The sequence below is a fragment of the Stegodyphus dumicola genome, chromosome X1, assembly GCF_044657685.1.
Source record: "Stegodyphus dumicola isolate Sdum_Otavi_A_Nest chromosome X1, ASM4465768v1".
In the NCBI taxonomy this organism is placed as follows: domain Eukaryota; kingdom Metazoa; phylum Arthropoda; class Arachnida; order Araneae; family Eresidae; genus Stegodyphus; species Stegodyphus dumicola.
In genome coordinates this window covers 199,729,659-199,748,105 of record NC_140780.1, presented here as the reverse complement: position 1 = coordinate 199,748,105, position 18,447 = coordinate 199,729,659, and the positions used below count along the sequence as shown (strand labels likewise).

General features: G+C 33.4%; 1 protein-coding gene across 3 annotated transcripts in view; it reads left to right on the top strand.

Moving 5' to 3' along the window:
* LOC118186325 (glycerol kinase 5) overlaps positions 1 to 18,447 on the top strand; it is a 122,931-nt gene that overhangs the window by 61,010 nt on the left and 43,474 nt on the right. For all 3 annotated transcript variants that reach the window (XM_085807940.1, XM_085807941.1, XM_085807942.1), the window contains exons 6-9: positions 2,598 to 2,639; positions 3,533 to 3,670; positions 8,887 to 8,960; positions 13,532 to 13,592. In XM_085807940.1, coding sequence (XP_085664066.1) covers positions 2,598 to 2,639; positions 3,533 to 3,670; positions 8,887 to 8,960; positions 13,532 to 13,592 — 315 coding nt within the window. The remainder of the gene's footprint in view (positions 1 to 2,597; positions 2,640 to 3,532; positions 3,671 to 8,886; positions 8,961 to 13,531; positions 13,593 to 18,447) is intronic.

The window sequence follows — 18,447 nt, the reverse complement described above, 5'->3', positions numbered from 1 at the left end:
AATAATGCTAAGCAATTCAAAAAAAAAAAGGTTTGTTTTCAGTCATTCTTTTCGAGTGAAAGTGAGACTGTACGTGCAGTATGCTGACAAGAAAATATCAGGACGCCTTTACATGTAGTAGAATGATTGGCAAGCTAGAGGAGAGGTGTAGTTTGACGTCTGTCGCCCAAGCGTTTGGAATTGTTAAGTGTTGCATCATGAGCCTTCTAAATGATAATTACAGCTGTAAGAAAAGTTTGTAGTGGTCTGAAAACAATGGTGACTAATGACCGATATATCGCCCTGCAGGCAAAAAGAAATCAAAACCAGACAGCAGGCAACATTGCTCAGCAGTTGGAAATGCCAGTCGGTCGACAGGTGTCCCGATTTACTCTGGCCAGACGGCTTCATAAAGGTAGCCTGTTCGCCACCGTCTTGAATGTTACATACCACTGATAGCAGCCATTGATGGTACTGTTTACACAAAGACTTGATACCTCATCAATGGAATCACGCAGCCACGTTCTGTTTACCGTGGAGAGTCGTTTTAGTCTGACAAACGATTCTCAGCACCAATTGATATGGAAAAAGGTAGGGGCACTTTCATCCCTCTTAATATCAGGGAAAGACAGCATTTAGGATGGTCTTAGTATGCTTGTATGGGAAGGCATCATGATAAACAGACGGACAGAGTCAGGGGTTCATTTATGGGAGATCGTTACATTGATGAAGTTATGCTCCCCTACGTGCTATTTTCCAGAGTGTCATTGGTCCAGACTTTCTTTTTATGTATGACAAGGCATGGCCACATGCTGTTGAGGAGCTCCTGGAAACTAAGATATCCACAGAGTGGATTGCCTAAGAGGCTTTCGTGATTTAAATTCCACTGAACATGTGCGGTATACTTTAGAGAGATGTCTGGCGGCACGGCATTACCTTCCGAAAAGAGCCAGATAACTGAAATATATCTCCTTGGAGAATGGGAACTCTGACCTCAGAAGTGTTAGATAATCTGGTGTTAGTATCAACAGATGATGCAAACCAACCATCACAGTTAGGGAAGGTCATATCCCATTTTAATGTTCTGTTTGTTATTCTCCCACTTGGCCAGACAGTTTTTTTGTACCAACACCGTTCTGTCAATAAAGTCTTTTTGTATTCGTTCTGTACTGTATGCGGCGTAGTAATTTTTTTTCTGTTATACTTTCCTCATCCTTTAAGTACTACTTTATGCCTCTGTGGTATGAATTTGATGTCTCCCATTTGATTTTTTGCAGAATTACAGCCAAAAACAGGAAAAGTTGCTAAGTTTTGCGCACTAGAGTGTATTTAATGGTCTTTGTCAGATTAGAGAGTGATCGTTTTTAGAGAATAATGTTATCCTTATTCATACCGATGTTTATGTACTTAGAAGTATTGGTAATAAAGGTGCTCTGCATGAGAGAGCCCATTGTATTATTAACAAATAAAATTAAAGTTATAGAAATAAACACATATTACAGAGATTGCTTTTAAATCTTTCAAAGTAGTGGACTGTTGTAATTTGAAAGGTAAATTAAAGATATTATGAAACAGTGAAAGGCAGCATATCGGGAAACTTGCAATAAATCAAGTCATGTTGCTGATAAATGAAATATTTTATGCATTGTGGAATGACATCACTTGTCAGGCTGTGCGAATGATAGATGTCTTGATAGTGTAGCATAACCTAACATAATGGTGACGAAATATAAAAATTCTAAGTTATAGATAGATGCTTCTAATTGGCAAAGTGCTAAACTTTAATCAATCAATTTTTATTACATCAGCCGTTTCCTTTTGACATTAATTGACATTTTAAACAGAAAATTTTGGAGCAGTTTCAGTCTATCGTGAAATAAATGCAGATGTGATATAGGGAAGCTCAAGCACGAATTATGACTGGCTTAGAGTATTGAAGTTTGAAGCACGAGCCAGGCTGCCTCTTAGATAGTGGTCGTTATAGAGCTTAATATTGTAATTATCAATACTTTGTTCGTGTTCTCAGAAGGACCGGTAATTTTTAGAAGCCATCATCTATGTAAAATGGTCTGCGTGAGAAGGTTCACTGTATTTGTATTCATATTCTGCTGGAAACCTTCATAGGTGTAGAAATGTAGATTAGATTAGGTTAACTGAATATAGCAAAGCACATGAGAGCTATCTGTCTAAGGGGAGGGGAGTGTATGTGGAGGACTTTCTGAGATAAACTAGCTTGTATTTATGTAATACAAGGAAAAAAATTAACAGGCAGCTGGCCCATTTGCCAGGTCAAACTGCTAGTATTGAGCGGTCGTAACCACTCGGACAGGAGACTGAAATATTAGAAAGGTGAGTAGAGTCAGTAAAAAGTGACGTGTGATATAGATGAATTATTGTGTAACTTTTGGCATGACTTTATTACCTCTAATTAATGACGTAAAACTTTGGTTAAGATTTTATTATTTTAATGTATAAAACAGATCTGTAATACTCTTAGAGGGCAGTTCTTTGTAGGGAAAAAATAAATATTAATACATTCTAAGGTTAATTTGTCTGATTTTTCTGTCAGTATATATGTATTTTCTTTCATTATTTAGGCATTCTTGATATTATTTCAGGTGCTGATGAGGTTATCCTGGGTTTTAGAAAACATTAGCAAGGTAATTAAAAAAGCTGAGTTTGTATATTTTTGGTTATGTGAAATCATTTATTTCTTTTATATTCAACCGCAAGATTTATGTTCCGTACGTTGTTTAATTAACTACTTGAAAGTCTAGTCGAGATAATTCTCTTTCTGAATGAAGCTGGGTTTTGTTAAGTATTGTATTATAAAAATGTCAGTGTGAGAGAAATTGCTTACAAAAAGTGAATTTGTGTTGTCAAAAGGATTCTTTTGAATGAAATATAAATTATGAATAAAATTCATGTTAAGACAGTTGTTTTATTAAATTCAGAAAATTTCACTTAACAGAGTATTTGATTAAAAATGTAACATTAAAAGCATGCACAAACATCCTTTCATTGAGTACAAAAAAATTCATTTTAATCGCTATCAATACTAGCCTCCAAAATATTTTGCCTGTGTTGTTTATTTGCCAATGGCGGGATGCCCTTTTCACATGGAAGTTTCTGTAACTGTCACTTTCTTTGATTTCTCCTGATTTAATTTTTAGAAGTTAGCGTATAAGTGTCTGCTAAGTGCTATATTGAAATTTTTTTAAAAAATTGTTTCATTATATTTGTGTATGAAATGTTCTGGAACACTATACAAATGTTTAATTATCTTTTCCACCATATCTTTTATTTTCTTAGCTTTTTACCTTTCTACTAACACCTGCTTTTGCTAGCCGAAGTTGATGTATTGAAGTCACTTTGTGCGAGTTCTCCATCATAGTGAAATTTCTATAATTCGTGAACTGTGTTATATTAAAATAACATTATAAATGTGCTGCCTTACATGAGGATTATCTGTATTTTATTCTCTAATATGAATTATACAAGTTTCCATTATAAATTTAAAGCATTTTAAGCAGTTTATTTCTCATAAATTTAGGTTCATGAGAAACTCTTGCAGCACAATGTATTATTTGGAACTCTTGATACATGGCTTATATGGAAATTGACTCAAGGAAAAGTTCATGCTACGGATGGTTCAAATGCTTCTGTGACGGGATTTTTTGATCCCTTTCAGGTTTGTTTTTTTTTCATGCGTAAGCAGTGTGTTTTCTTATTAAATTTTCAAACAAGCCTAAAAAAAAAAAAAAAGCAATCCTGTATGGAAAAACTTACATTTTTTATACTTTGGTCTCAGAAGACGAGAAATAAAAATTTTCTTTCAAATACATATTTGTTATCTGCATAGCTTCCTAATTATTAATGTGGAAGATGGTGGAAGTAGTAACTTGTGTTATGGGGTAAACCTTATCAGGGTTCACTAATAAGAAAATTGTGTATTTACTTAAAATAGATAAATTACATATTCATGAATTTAATAAACTTCATAAAGCGTTTTTATGTATGTATGTCAGTCAGGAAATTATGTAAATAAAAAGCAACAAGTAAAATAAAAGTGCACTAAGTGAAGTAAATAGTACTCAAAAAGTAATTACATCATGCAAAGGATTATTTGTGTATTGATTTGTAAATCAAAATCTCTCTGGGTATATATATTTTACAAAATTATTTTAAAAGAAACATTTACAAAATGAAATTAAACATTTGGTCGCTGATAATTATGTATTTCAATTCAATCCGCATTTTGATCTTGTTGCTGCCTTTACATATTTACAGCTTTCAACTCCTATCAGCTTAAGGTGCCATTTTATTCTGTGTAATCTCTCTCTTCCTTTTCATCCTTACTTTCCATTTCATTTGACTCTGAAATTTTGAGAATAATTTGAGTTGTTTTGTTGCTAAGAGCATTAATTTCAGTATATCCTGCTATTTGCATGTAGTGCAAACCAGCACTATAAGCACTTACATATGGCACTGTTAAGCTGCATTGTAACTAGGGAATACTGTATATAATGTATAAAGTTTTTAATTTTGATATGCTATTATATTAATGACCTTTCAGAGGTAAATATCCGATTACATCTCAAAGCTTCAGGGAAGGACTGACCTTCACAAGGGATATTTCCTTAAAAAAATGGGTGCATTTTTATGCTGATTTAAGGGAAGAATAAAAATTTGCTAAGCAGGGTGCCAACAAATGTTCTATGATGAGGTATATAATAAAATGCCCCAAGAAAAATTTTTAAATTTCTCATCAAAAATTATAAAATTTAATAGTAAGGCATAATTTAAGTCATAAAAACGAAATATGAGGGAAAATGGTATGTTTTTTCAGAACAAGTTATATTTCGTTGCAAAATACCTACATATATATGCTAAGTTGCGCTTTTAAGACATGAAAAACGCAATTTGAATTTCGTCAATCCGCCCAGTAGAATGGGACATATAGAACTTTCCCTTATTTTTAGTCCAAAGAGCCAATTTGCCCTGAATGACTATTTATTTTGTTTTGACATTTTGCGTTGAAAACTATACACGGCGAATCACTATACCCTGTATTATATTTAAAGAAGTTAAATAATGAAGAATCTGTTCAATGTATGTATGTTTCTCTCACATTGTGATAAAACAACGGTACCTAGAGCCATCAAAATTTGAATAATGTAATCTTCCATAAAATATGGGCATGTGGTAGCCTTGATTTGAATTTGAAATTTATGTTATTATCGATTTCATATTTTATAACACTTCAATGAATTTTTGATTAAAAAAATTAATTATTTCAAAGCGAGTAATGGCAGCATTGTACGAAATTTTTTTTTTTTATCTCCACTGTGCAAGACTCTGTATCGGAAATTCTAAGGATATTCTCATTTTAAAATTATTATTTTGTGATATTGCTGTTGAACTGAATTTTATGGTTTGAGTACGTAGAACATGATATTTAATAAATAAAGGTAACACACAAAGCATTAAAAAAATGCCCCTTTTGATATAACTTAAAATCTGAAACCTTTCTTTCTCTTTTTTTTTCCGCAGTGTACATAATAAAAGAAAGTAAGAAAGGAAAATATTTTAAATCAGAAGCTAATCAAGTGACAAAACATTTAGTGACCATATGAAGATGGTCATACCACTCAGGGGGTTAATATAATTTTTTAGAAAAATATTCACATATTTGATCTGCATTAATAATTATGTCAGCATTTTCTGTTACGTTTTATTTCCATCATAATTCAACATAAATGTATCTAACGAGATTGCTTTTATTTCTTTCAACTACTTTGCATCAGACATTTAAAAGTGAAGTTAATTTTTTATCCAGTTATTTAAAGTATAGCATATGAACACCAAGAAGATTTATGGTAAAATAGTTTTCAAATAAAACTATCCTAAATGTAAAATTTTGTTTTAAAATTAGTTCACAGTGTAAATATTATTGTAAGACTTCAAATAATGTTTATAAACTATGTAAACTTACATACAAGCTGCAAATAGAGATTCCACAGTTCAACCTCAGTTATTCTCTTTTTAATTAATTCTGTTTTAATAAATTAGATTAAAAGCATATGTAAAATGCATACACTAATTTAGAGTTTAAAACGTAATTACAATAATCCATTATCATTTTGCATAAAGTGTATATCAGCTACTTTAAATTCAATTTTTAACTGAAAGAAAGCAATCTTCATAATGGTGCAGGTGCTTTTATGCCAGGGTACCCTTGTCAAGGTTTCTGTATTAGCAACAGTGACTATTTTTTATAAAGATGCTAACATATTTTGGTAAGGCACTGTTGGGGTTTCCATTTGGTTGGACAGTAGCTGATTTGCATAAAAAATGGCAGCACTTTCGAGAGAAAGTATAAGATTCCCCCCCCTCTGCTTTAACACTTTGTTTATAGGGATATTAAGTTCCCCTTTTTATGCTGTGGGGTAAATACTTGTAATCTGTTTCTTTGAAATAGGCACTTCAAAGTCATAGCAGCCCATCACTTTATAGTGGGGAGATTTATCATCATTGACCAATAGCACTAATTTTCTCCATGTCATTTTAGACTGTATCTCAAGTGATTCTTTACTTATGTGCGCTAATCTATATCTCATATTCTTTGGGTGCTTACATCAAAATCGGCTTTGTAATTTTTTTCCTTCATGGCTTGATGCAATGATGCAAGATGAGTATGGTATACACAAATAAGTTTACTAGCAAAATCGAATTTTATTCTTATTTTTGCAATCACTATCATGTGCATAGTGAATCAAAAATTCGATCCATTAAAGGTTTGCTGTAGGTCATTTGACTACAGAAATATATTACTTTCTTATCAATTTTAAATCAAATTTAAGATCTGTTTTTGTGGACTAAAGGCAGTAACATGGGTTTTCTTGTTATGCTTTTTAACATGAAAGCATTTCTGTAATCATTCTATAAAACACAGGTGACTCATGCACTGCTTGACATTGAAAATGCAACACAAAGAAGGAGTGGTCAGAAATTTATGCAAATTTTAGAGTAGACGCACGTCACTGAGGTATGCGAATGATGTGAAATGCACTGCTCTCTGACACACATGAAGTAAGATATAAGGGAACGAACTTGCAGAATGGTCAATATTTGTGTCGTTATTTCTGTCAGATAAATTATCGAAGAAAGCTGGTTTTTGTCCTGGAGGATGCGTGTAATAGGAGAAAATGCCAGGCCACCATCAACGAAGGCACTTCCAGCAGATAGACGATTTTACGAGGGGTATGGTGATCGGACTGAGAAGGGGAGGTCGGTTCTTACGTCAAATCGCAGCTGATACCCACATAGATGTGAGCACATTGCATCGGCTATGGCGAACATGGTTGGAACAAAGAAATGTGGGAAGAAGGGGGGTGCAGGTGCATCCAGAGTGACATCAGCATGCGTGGATCAACGTATCCACCGACAAGCTGTGGCGGTCCCGTCAGTCACTTGTATCACAATTCTGCAGCATGTGCAAGATACCCTGGATGTTCCCGCGTCAACCGGAACCATTTCCCGTTGATTGGTTGAGTGTGGCCTGCACTCACGGTGTCCGTTAAAAAGACTGCGACTGACCCCACAGCATAGACACAAATGTTTAGAAATGTTGTGTTCTCAGATGAGTCATGCTTCTGTTTATCCAGTGACAGTCACCGCATACATGTGTGGCATCGACGTAGACAAATCTAATCCGGCAGTAACTGTGGAACGCCCCACCACGCAACAACGTGGCATATTGGTTTGTGGCGCTATTGCCTATGATTCCAGGTCACCTCTAGTTCGTATTCAGAGCACTATGACGTCCCAATGATACTTCGATAATGTAAAGCGGCCAGTGGTAATCCCGTACCTTCAGGGGGTGCCTAATGCAATTTTTTAGCAGAATAACGCCCGACCACACAGTGCTCGCATCTGCCAACATGCTGTGCAAGGTATACAGATGCTTCCCTGGCCACCATACTTTCCTGACCTGTGACCAATCGAACATGTGTGGGATGTGATTGGACGCCGTTTGCAGGCTCTGCCCCTGCCTCGTTCAGAAGACGAACTGTGGCAAATGGTTGAAAGGGAATGGAGAGCCATCCCTCAGGACATCATCCACACTCTTATTGACTCTATGCCTAGACGTGTTTTTTTGTGCATCGCTGTCCGTGGTGGTCCTACATCCTACTGAGCCGATGCCGTTCTCGCTCTGTATTCTGATTATCATTTTGAAATAAAGATCACTTATTGCTGCTTGCTGTAATTTTTTTTCCAAATTTCATCACTTTCTGACCACTCCTTCTTGGTGTTGCATTTTCAATGTCGAGCAGTGTATATATATATAGTCTTCTATAAAGGCCTATAAGAAAATTTCAACTAATTTTCTATAGTTGGCAACAGAGCTGTTACGATCTGTGCAGTGGCACCTGGTGTCAGAATTTAAAAACAGCAAAATTTTAGAATTCAGGACTGCATCGTGTGGCAAAAAGCGTAGTGCCTGTCCTGGCTATAGTGTTAATTGCTATCGGTCACTAATGAATTATTATAACCTGAATCAATTGTTTAATATTTTATAAATACCTTCATTATCAACATTACTTGTCGAATACAGTATTGATGACAAATGGGAAATAAAACTGTCATGCAAAGAAAAAAAATAAGTAAGAAAGTTGTCTTCACCCACTGTTAATTGAAAATTTATGATGATATGCTGCTTTTGTTAAGTATGAATGTAATTGCTAAAAGTGATACCTCAGTATTATCCAAATTTTAGTCTTTTTTATTATGTTCTGTTGTACTGAAATATATTAGAACTTATATTCCACAAATTTGTCCTCATAAAGCATAACTTATGCAGTTCAAAGTATAGTATAAATGAATTTCATTTTTAAATATTTACAGATGCAGTGGGCAGATTGGATATTAAAAATATTTAATATTCCTGTGGATATCCTTCCCGAAGTGAAAAATACATGGTAAATTTAATAATTATATTTTATGAACTTTTTCAAAGCTATTTACTGAAAAATATATGTATTTCCATATTCCTTCTTCATGCATATGATTGTGAAATTAGTCATAAACTAGGAAACCAAAGGCAAGTTGATTTCTAAAATAAAGATGCAAGAAATTCTTTATTAATCAAATTGATGAGAGAAATTTAGTATAGTTGGACGTCTTTAGAAGTACTTGTATAGAGGTTAATCTATGAACAGTGTGTTGAGTCGATTTTTTTTCAAGAATGTTTCACAAGTAAGGATTTCATGAAACTATTTTAATAAGTTCAAATTTTTAAAATAACGTGTCTTAATCTTAGAAATTTTATAATTAATGTACTGATTAATATTCCTTATTTATGAATAAATAAATATTAATATATCTAGAAATTTAATTCTTGTATCGTGAAGTGTGTGTATTGTGTGTATAGTGAAGTGCTTTTAAGTATTTTGTTGTGCAGAACTGTTGGGTGGCTTGCTTGAGTAAATTTGCTTCAAATTTATGTTTCTAATACTATAATCCTCTGATAACACGCAGAAGTATGACTAAATTCCTGACAAAGTTAAATATAATATTTGACATACATAGTGCATATAGTAGTATTTGTGAAGTTATTTATGCAAAATAAATACACTTGAAAAATAACCTGAGCAAATAGAAAAATATAAGACTATTTAATCTAAGTAGACTGTAAAGAAAAATCTAAAGACTGATTATAGCTATTAACTCTTTCTAGAATCAATTAACATTCACTTTTTTTTTATAGTTGTAACTCTTAAATTCTTGCAGATTCTTTAAGGTTTTAGTCTAATTCTTATACAAAATAGGACCTTTTTGTTTTGTGAAAGTAATAGGATGACATGTACCTAAATATGGTAGAGGAATACCTTGCATAATGCGGCTTCACTCACTACTGACACTGCTAGGGGATGGTTAGTAACTTGAATAATAAATTTCTCTCAGTACTGATTGATTGACTATTGTGAGGTTTGGAAAGATTTTATGCGAAAATAATATAGCCTATATGTTTCCACTAAAATATTTACAACCAAAATCAAATGATGCTGACTGGTCATGTGTGTTTGCAAAGACAGACTGACAGAGCGAACTTACCCTCAGTTTCTATGATAATCTTATTGCAGAAAATTTCATACTGATTACAATAGTCTAAACAAGCATAAATTATTGAATTTACAAGAAAAGTTAGAAATTATTAAAATTCATGAGGATGGTGCATCATATGCCAGGATTTCAAGAGATAAAAAAAATAGGTGAGTCTTTAGTTCAAAAGGACTCTACAAACTCTTTTGCTTTCAAGAAATTTATTAGACAAAGAAGTTCTTTGATTCTAAATATGAAAAGACTTCTCTCACTTTGAATTGAAGACTGTAAACACAAATTAATTCCCTTAAGTCAGCTAGAAATTCAAGCAAAACATTTTTTTCAAGCAAAACATGTATTTTTTTGTTTACACTTTCAAATGTGCGAGAACAAAACTGATGAAAATTTTCAAGTAAGCTGTGGATGGTTCTTTTGCTATAAAATGCTCAAGAAATGGTAATGTGTGCATTGTGGCAGCAAGTGCAGGTAAAGAAGCAGATCAGAATTTCCAGATGAAATAAAACCTATTATTGAAGAAGAAGTGAGTTTAATGAATTCATTTTTCACCGGAATGAAATTGAGTTATGCTGGAAGAAATTGCCTCCTAGAACATATTTGTCAGAAAAATAGCAATCTTACCCAAGCTATAAAACATTAAATGATTGAATTACTTATCTTATTGTAGGAAATGCATTTGGTGATGTGAAATAAAAGCCTATGCTTATGTACCAATTGCTGAAAACCTTTACACTCTAGAGGGATGTCCTAAAAACTCATTACCTGTGTTTTGTCATTCTAATAAGAAATGTTGGGTTACTAAAGCAGTGTTTGAAAGCTGGTTTAAAGATTATTTTTGTTCCTTTGTTAAAAGTTACTGTGGAAAACAAAACATAGCCTTTAAAGCATTATTGTTATTAAGTGATGTTCCGGGTCTTTCTACTGAGCATTCTAATCTTTGTAATAATGTCAGAATTCATTTTCATCCTCCAAGTATTACTTCAGAAAATCCAAATACAGCCTATGAATCAAGGGGTAATTTTGATGCTCAGGGCTTTCTATTTGAGAAGGATGCTTTCACAGGCAATTGAAGCAACGTCTGGTGAAAATGTCCCATCTTAAATCATATGTTGCAAAATTTGAAATGTTTGAAATGCTATTGGAAATATTTAATATGCATGGAATGAAGTGAGGGAAAATAACACGAGAAGCATGTGGAAATATGTTTCACCTTGTCACGCTAAAGAATTTTGCAGTTTTCATTTTCAAATGAATAGTCTCAGCAGAAATCTTGGATATATTTAGGCTTTGACTCATTGGATGCTGCCAAAGTCCACCAGCAGCCAAGTGGTTAAGTTGCTGAACACTAGTAGTTCTGATTTGGGTTTAAATCCAGGTAAATGGGCTGGCTGCATGGCTGTTTTCATGGTTTTCCCCCTGCCCCCTGCGTAACATGTATAGGGAACAGTTTCCCTTAGAAAGTTCTCCACAGAGGCATCTATCCTCCTGGGGCAGATAGCCCTAATGTGTTTTGCTGTAATCAACTAAACCAAACCAAACCATTGGATGCTGCCAGTGTGGTGGACTGCATTTAAACAGAATCTCAGTCTCTTGACGATGGATCTTTCATCAGCAGAGAAAGAGAATGGGCTTATGAAGAGGAAAATGAAATTGAAGAAAATATACAAATGGGAAAAAAACTTAACAGTGAAGAACCTCGAAGAAATAATCAGTGGAAGAACATATGAATTAATTGAAGAAAAGGATCTGAATGAGAATAGGAGGCTTGAAACAAGGCAAAAATTAGAGGATGTAGTTCTTTGGTATTGCATTATAAATGAAGGGAAAAAAATTGATGCAAAGAAAAACTTTGACTGATTTTTCTGGTTAAAAAATTAATGTTTTTCTTCACTAATTCACTGAAGCTTTTCTGCCACCCTGCTTTCCTTGCAACCTTTTCTTTTGAAGGGGGGATATGTAAGATATAAGAAAATGCTATAGCTGCTTTAAAAATAATTGGCAACTGCAAAAGATTTGGTACTCTCCCCCTAAATTTATCTGTTCTTCCAAATTCGAGATCCTTCCATGATTATATAACAACCTAAAATTAACCAATCATAGCTTGTCTCAGAAATTACATCAGACTTGGTATAAATACTCTTGGCACAAAAAACTACTTCATTCCTTTCCTTAGCTTCTGCCACACCAACGTCCATGCTGCTTTGTTTCCCCATCCTATATGCCTACATCATTTCTTTTTAAGAACCAATGTACATAACAATTTATCATATTTAATTATGATTGACACACACACACGCACGCACGCACAGTTTAATTTTACATGTAACCCCATATATATATATATATGTAATTTTTTTCTTTAGAAATTGTAAGAAAAATTTGGGAGGAATTTAGTTTTCCAGTAATTAGAAAATATATAAATGAAACTTTTCAAACAGGCTTTAAATGTAATATTTGTTTTTACTTAATTGGTTTGATATTGTTTGTTCGAGAGTTTTGTTCTCTGGTGCAAATAAAGTGCCTATGCAATTTTCCAATCAGCGAGCAAACTGACTTTGCTTAGCATTATGATCCATTAGGTCCACAGGACCATACACTTGAGTTAGAGAATTATACAGTGTTAAATTTCTATAGTCTGCAACTATGTTTTAGAAAGGTGGTGAAAAGGAGCAGCCTGGTATAGAAGCAACAGTGAGATTGGTTGTGAAGTGCAGAAATAACTGATATTATAACAAAGAGTATATGTATCGAAGGAGGAAGCAGTTGATCGCATTAGTATTTTCTTATGGCCTGTTTGCAATCACTAATAATAAATAATGCATGCAAATAGGAAAATGTAAGCATTAAATACTGCTGCTAATATCTTTGGTTGAAATATTTTTTTGTGAAAATCTGGCTTAATCTTTTTTGGACAGAGCTAGATTCTTTTTTTATACTTACAACTTATACAGATAGAATTTAAACTAGTTAATGTATGTGATGCGAATGACAAAGAAGAAATACTTTGAAAGCTCTTTTTCCTTAGTGATTAAGACATTGTAATTATATTTTAATGATTTTTTTTATCTGTCGTATTTTTTCATCTCTGTGCTTCCTATATCAGTAAGGGTTTATTTTGTATCATTGATGTAATATTTTATATATGCTGTTTGATCATTAGCTATTGTTTCATTTTTACGGATTTTTATTTTGATACTAAATGAACTAATCTAATTACATGATATTTTGTTATTTTCCATGTATTCTTTGGAGATAGATACAGTATGGTGGTTTTAGTATTTTAATTTAATTAGCAGTAGCTACACTATTGTTTTACTTTTATGTGATTTTGTTCTAAAAACTTGCTTTTACGATTCATGATTTTGTTCACTTTTAGATGTGATTTTTAATTTCAGAATTTTCAGTATATCAGTTTTTTGGTTATTTACAGTGATCATTTTGGTGACACATCTTCTGAAATATTTGGAGCATCTATACCTATTTATGCTGTGGTTAGTATTTAAATGTCATGAATTTTGTAGTAAATATGCAGAAAGAATACTAATGCTTTTCATTTTTGTATTTTTGTGGGTGTGAGTGATGAAATGTTGTAAGTTTTTAGTACCAGAGGTTGTTTTATACATTTTTTGGACATACCATAATACAGGGTGTCCGAGAAAAAGTGTCCCATAACACATTATGTCCAGAAAGTTAGAAAAAACAAAGTGCCATTGAGAACGTTCCTGTACTTTGCATTGTTCAAGAGATATGTGACTCCCAAATACTGTACAGCATTTCCATCAAGTCAACCTTTTTTTAAAGAAGGTTTTGGCTTTAGTAGAGGGCCCAATGTGAAATAACACCTGCAAATGACAGCAGTATCAGGTATGTGATGAAAACCACACAGGTATAGCATGAATGGAGACAAGTGAGCAAAAGTAAGCTCCAATTGGAGTTTCATATCTGTTAGTTACAGCAGCAGAGGTGTGAAAATAGTGTTGTTTTAATGAGAAAAGAGAAGAACTGCAAATATATGGTTAATTTAAGATGCAAAGGTGCTGTAACTTGTTTACTATGCACAGGGAAAAACACAATATGAATTATGTTATGATGTGTATTACTTTACATTATTGAATGATGCAGGTGAGAGTACATACTCACAGGTATCACATGCTGTGTAAATGTTTTTTGCAGTGAGACTTAATATATCTTACTGTAAGTACTTAGTTTGCTGTCTGTTGATACATGGGAGCAGCATTTCATGCTTGAATTATGAACTGTCTGTCTGTTCAGACTATGAACTGTCTGTCTGTTCAGACTATGAACTATCTGTTTGGTATTGTCTGAGGCTAAAATGAACTCCTGTGTAGAATTCAAGGGCTCCTGGAACACAATTAATTTCACATTGCTACGCAAAAAAAAGTTGATGGGTTTCAAGTCTGGCACAGGAACATAGAGAACATCAAGAAGAAATCATAGAATACTGTATTCATATACTGGGAGTTATGGTTAACTTTAAGTCGTATGTGTTTACAAATGCCTGCCTTTGGCCACTTAAGCCACTAGCCATCATATATCTCATTAACAAAGTGGCATACCAAAAGTGTAACAATAGCATTTGGCTTCTTCTAACCGTACAAATATGGCATATAGTGCTATCACACTTTTTCTGGGGGTTCTTGTATATCATGGGCCTAAGTAGTATAGTAGTCAGCACATCGGTCTTATAATCACGTATATATTATACAGAATATGAAAAGGATGTGCTATTTCTTTCCAAATGTATATTCTTAGATGTTTAACTTTTAACATTAAGAGTATTGTTAATAAGTTTGTGAACAAATTTCATGCACAATTACTTTTTCATTAGGACTTTATTACTGAATGAATGAAGATACAAATTGTGAGGCTGACTCAAAGCATTTGAATCAATTGCCCATTAAAAATAAATTCTTTTGGATAGAGGTAGTGGAGACATCACTTAAAAATTGTTCCCTAGAGCAGGCACCACAAAAAGACTGGGTGATTGTGAAGTCTACTATATATTAAAATCTGTCTGCCTCTGTCTGTTTGTTTGTAACATCATTTCCTCAGAAACAGCTGGGTCCCAGGCTTGGCAAAGCACACCGTTGGATTCCTCACGTCCGTGGCAAGCCATTTTGGCCATTGGCATGTTCGTGCGAATTTAATTAGCCGAGATATTAATTAAAAACTAATTCCCCCCTACGCTTTCCCTACATTTTGCACTTTCTCGGGTTTTCCCTATTAGAGAGAGGCTACATGCCAAATTCTTTTTTCTCGAATATCTTGGCAACGGCGCCGAGTTGAAATTTGAGATGCATATCACCCGATTCCAAAAATTCTCTGAATCCATCGATACCATTCTCATCTTCGTACCACTTTAATTAGCAGAGATATTAATTAAAACTGCGAAAACGATAATTTCCACGCTCATTCTTCCGAGTGGCAACAGTCTCTGCACTCGCTGAAGATAAAAATGCTTCGAATCGCCAAAGCAATTCGCAACAGAAATACAAATAAAATAAAACAAAAAATAGAAACACTCTTTTCATTTAGTTGTTAATTTATTGTACGTATATTGGTTTATCCCCTTGATAAGTCGATTTTATTATTGCTGCAAACTAATTTACAATATCATTGAAGTTCAAAGAGCATATGTAAATGTTATTATTTTTTTTAAATATGTTATTTTTTTAATAATAAATTTAATTTCTTGGAATAATATTTTGTCATTGTTTTAGATACGTGCACTTAATTTACATATGCTCTTTGAATTTAAATGATATTGTAAATTAGTTCGCAGCAATAATTTTTTTAAATTTTATTTTTTTGGCAATTAAAATTTCTTAATTAAAATTTAATTTTGGCGAATTAAAATGTTGGCGAAAAGGTCAAAGTTCACGGATATCAATCACAATAGCTACTTTTTCTTTCAATATTTAAAATTAACTTTTTTTTTTTTTTTTTTTTTTTTTTTGAGATTAAAGATTTTTCTTTCCAGATTTTTAAACAAGAATTTAAAATTACTATATATTTAATATACTAATTTAAATTCTGACTAAAATTTTTTTTTCGTTCAGGGCTTTAAATTAAATTTGTTTGTATTGATATATATATTGATGCAATTTTGTGAGTTATTATGTTGAAGTTAATCAAAAGGAATTTACATCAAGGAATTTTAATGATGAATCTACTGTTTAAATAATAAACCCGAAAATTTTCGTGATTACATTTTGTACAACGGCCAATTAGCGACTGTGTGGTAAAGTCACTGAACACTGGTAGTTTGATCCATCTTTCAAATTCCGGCGAACGGACTGGCTGCATGGGTGTTTTCATGATTTGCTGCATGTGTAGCATGTATGCAGTATCTTGTAGATGCATATGGGAATAAAACGGGTGCACCCTGAGTAAAATCGCTGAACACTGGTAGTTCAACCCAACTTACTAATCCCAGTGAACGGGCTGGCTGCATGGGTGTTTTCATGATTTTACGAATGTGTAATGTTTATGCAGTATCTTATGCATGCATACATTAATAAAACGGGCACAGTCCAGGTAAAATCGATGTACACTGGTAGTTCAGTCAAACGTTTGAATCCCGGTTCCATGGGTGTTTTCGTTATTTTCCATGTGTGTAACGTTTATGAAGTATCTTGTGGATGCATACGTGAATAAAACGGGCTCAGTCCACTCAGGTAGTGGGCTTGCCCGCTAGCAATCGAGTGAGCTAGCGAATATCTTGTGGATGCATATGTGAATCAAGTGACCTAGCAATACCCTGTGGATGCAGTGAATAAAGCGGGCACTCCACGAAGGCATCCCTCCCCTTAGGTAGTGGGCTTCAGCCAAGCCCGCCAGTCAAGTACTTAAAATCTGTTAAGATTTATACATTAGTCACATTAGTTACATTAGTTATAACAACATCAGTACCAGAGCTTGCTTTATAGATATTATTATTTATTAGTTTATAATACATTTGTGGGAAAGTGGTGTAAACTGTGAAATGATTTTTTTTCTGCACCCTTTATTAAAATACAATTTAATTTCACTTATAAAACATGAGTTTCTAGAATGATTCTGCATAAAATAAAGTTTGCCACTAAGGCATAGGAATTTGTTTGTTCCTATTTATGTATATTTTTGTGTTAAAAGAAATAGGGGGGACAAGTGAATTGTATGTGACAAAGACAAGTCAGGCTTTTATTTCCTTGCTAAAGAGAGTTGAGATATATTTTCTATCTCGCTGCTTCAAAAAGATTTGTACTTCAATTTGAATTTGCTACAGATTTATTCTTAGTTATCCATCAGGCTTCATCCTAAATTTAGAATAATTTCAGTGCTTTAAAAATTTGGGTTACTCAAAATTAAAAAAAGATGTCAAATATACTTGTATTGTTGGAATAGTATGGGACATGATCTTGAGGAAATGTAAGACAATCCTCACTAGTTGATTTTGCAAGAAGGTAATGAGAGTATCCTATCTGTAAATCATTCATTGCTGAAACTCTGAATTAGTCCAAAAGATCATGTGACTGGAGGCTTTTGAATCTGGAGGCAAATCACAGTGCAGCCAACATTATCAGTAGTAGTGGCTGTAAAAGTATATAAATTTATATCAAGCATTGTATGAAAAAATTTAAAAGGGGCTATGCTGACAAATAAATAAAATAAGGCTATTAATTGGTGAACAAGCCAGGTCGTGCTGATGTTAAATGTTCTGGTAACATATCATAGCAGGACATTAAATATAGAAATACTCCACGAAGTGTATATGTTGTTTATAATATCAGAAACTGCTTCTGGTGTTAAATCTGTAAACTGGGTATATATACAAATTCAAACGACAATTTAAATTCTAAGACAGATATATATATATACACATGCACAGGTTAGTCATAAAAAAACTTCCCTGATTTATGCAGCATATCTGCTCAACCAATTGCAATAAGATCTCAGATATTGTTATTTCGAGGTATATGTTGGAGATTGTGATTTAAAACAATAGAACTCTAACAGTTATGGTCACAGAGAAAAAAAAATTCGAAATTTTTGAAAGGCTACATCCATAGTTTTCCTGCACACATTGGTCAGCGCATTAAAAAACTGTAATTGACATTAGAAACGATACACGTTTGATGAAAACTGCTGGTGCAAACATTTGCAAAGAAGAGCATTGTAAAAGACCAATGATAGCACAACAGAGAAGATGGAATTTCTTTTCTTGGAATTGCAAGTTTTCAGTGTGTATAGTGTTTCAAGATAGAGTCATCTTCCATAACATTACAGTTTCGTGGCCACTATTATCTCTCTAACTCACTTTGATGGATTTCTGGTTCTGGGGTT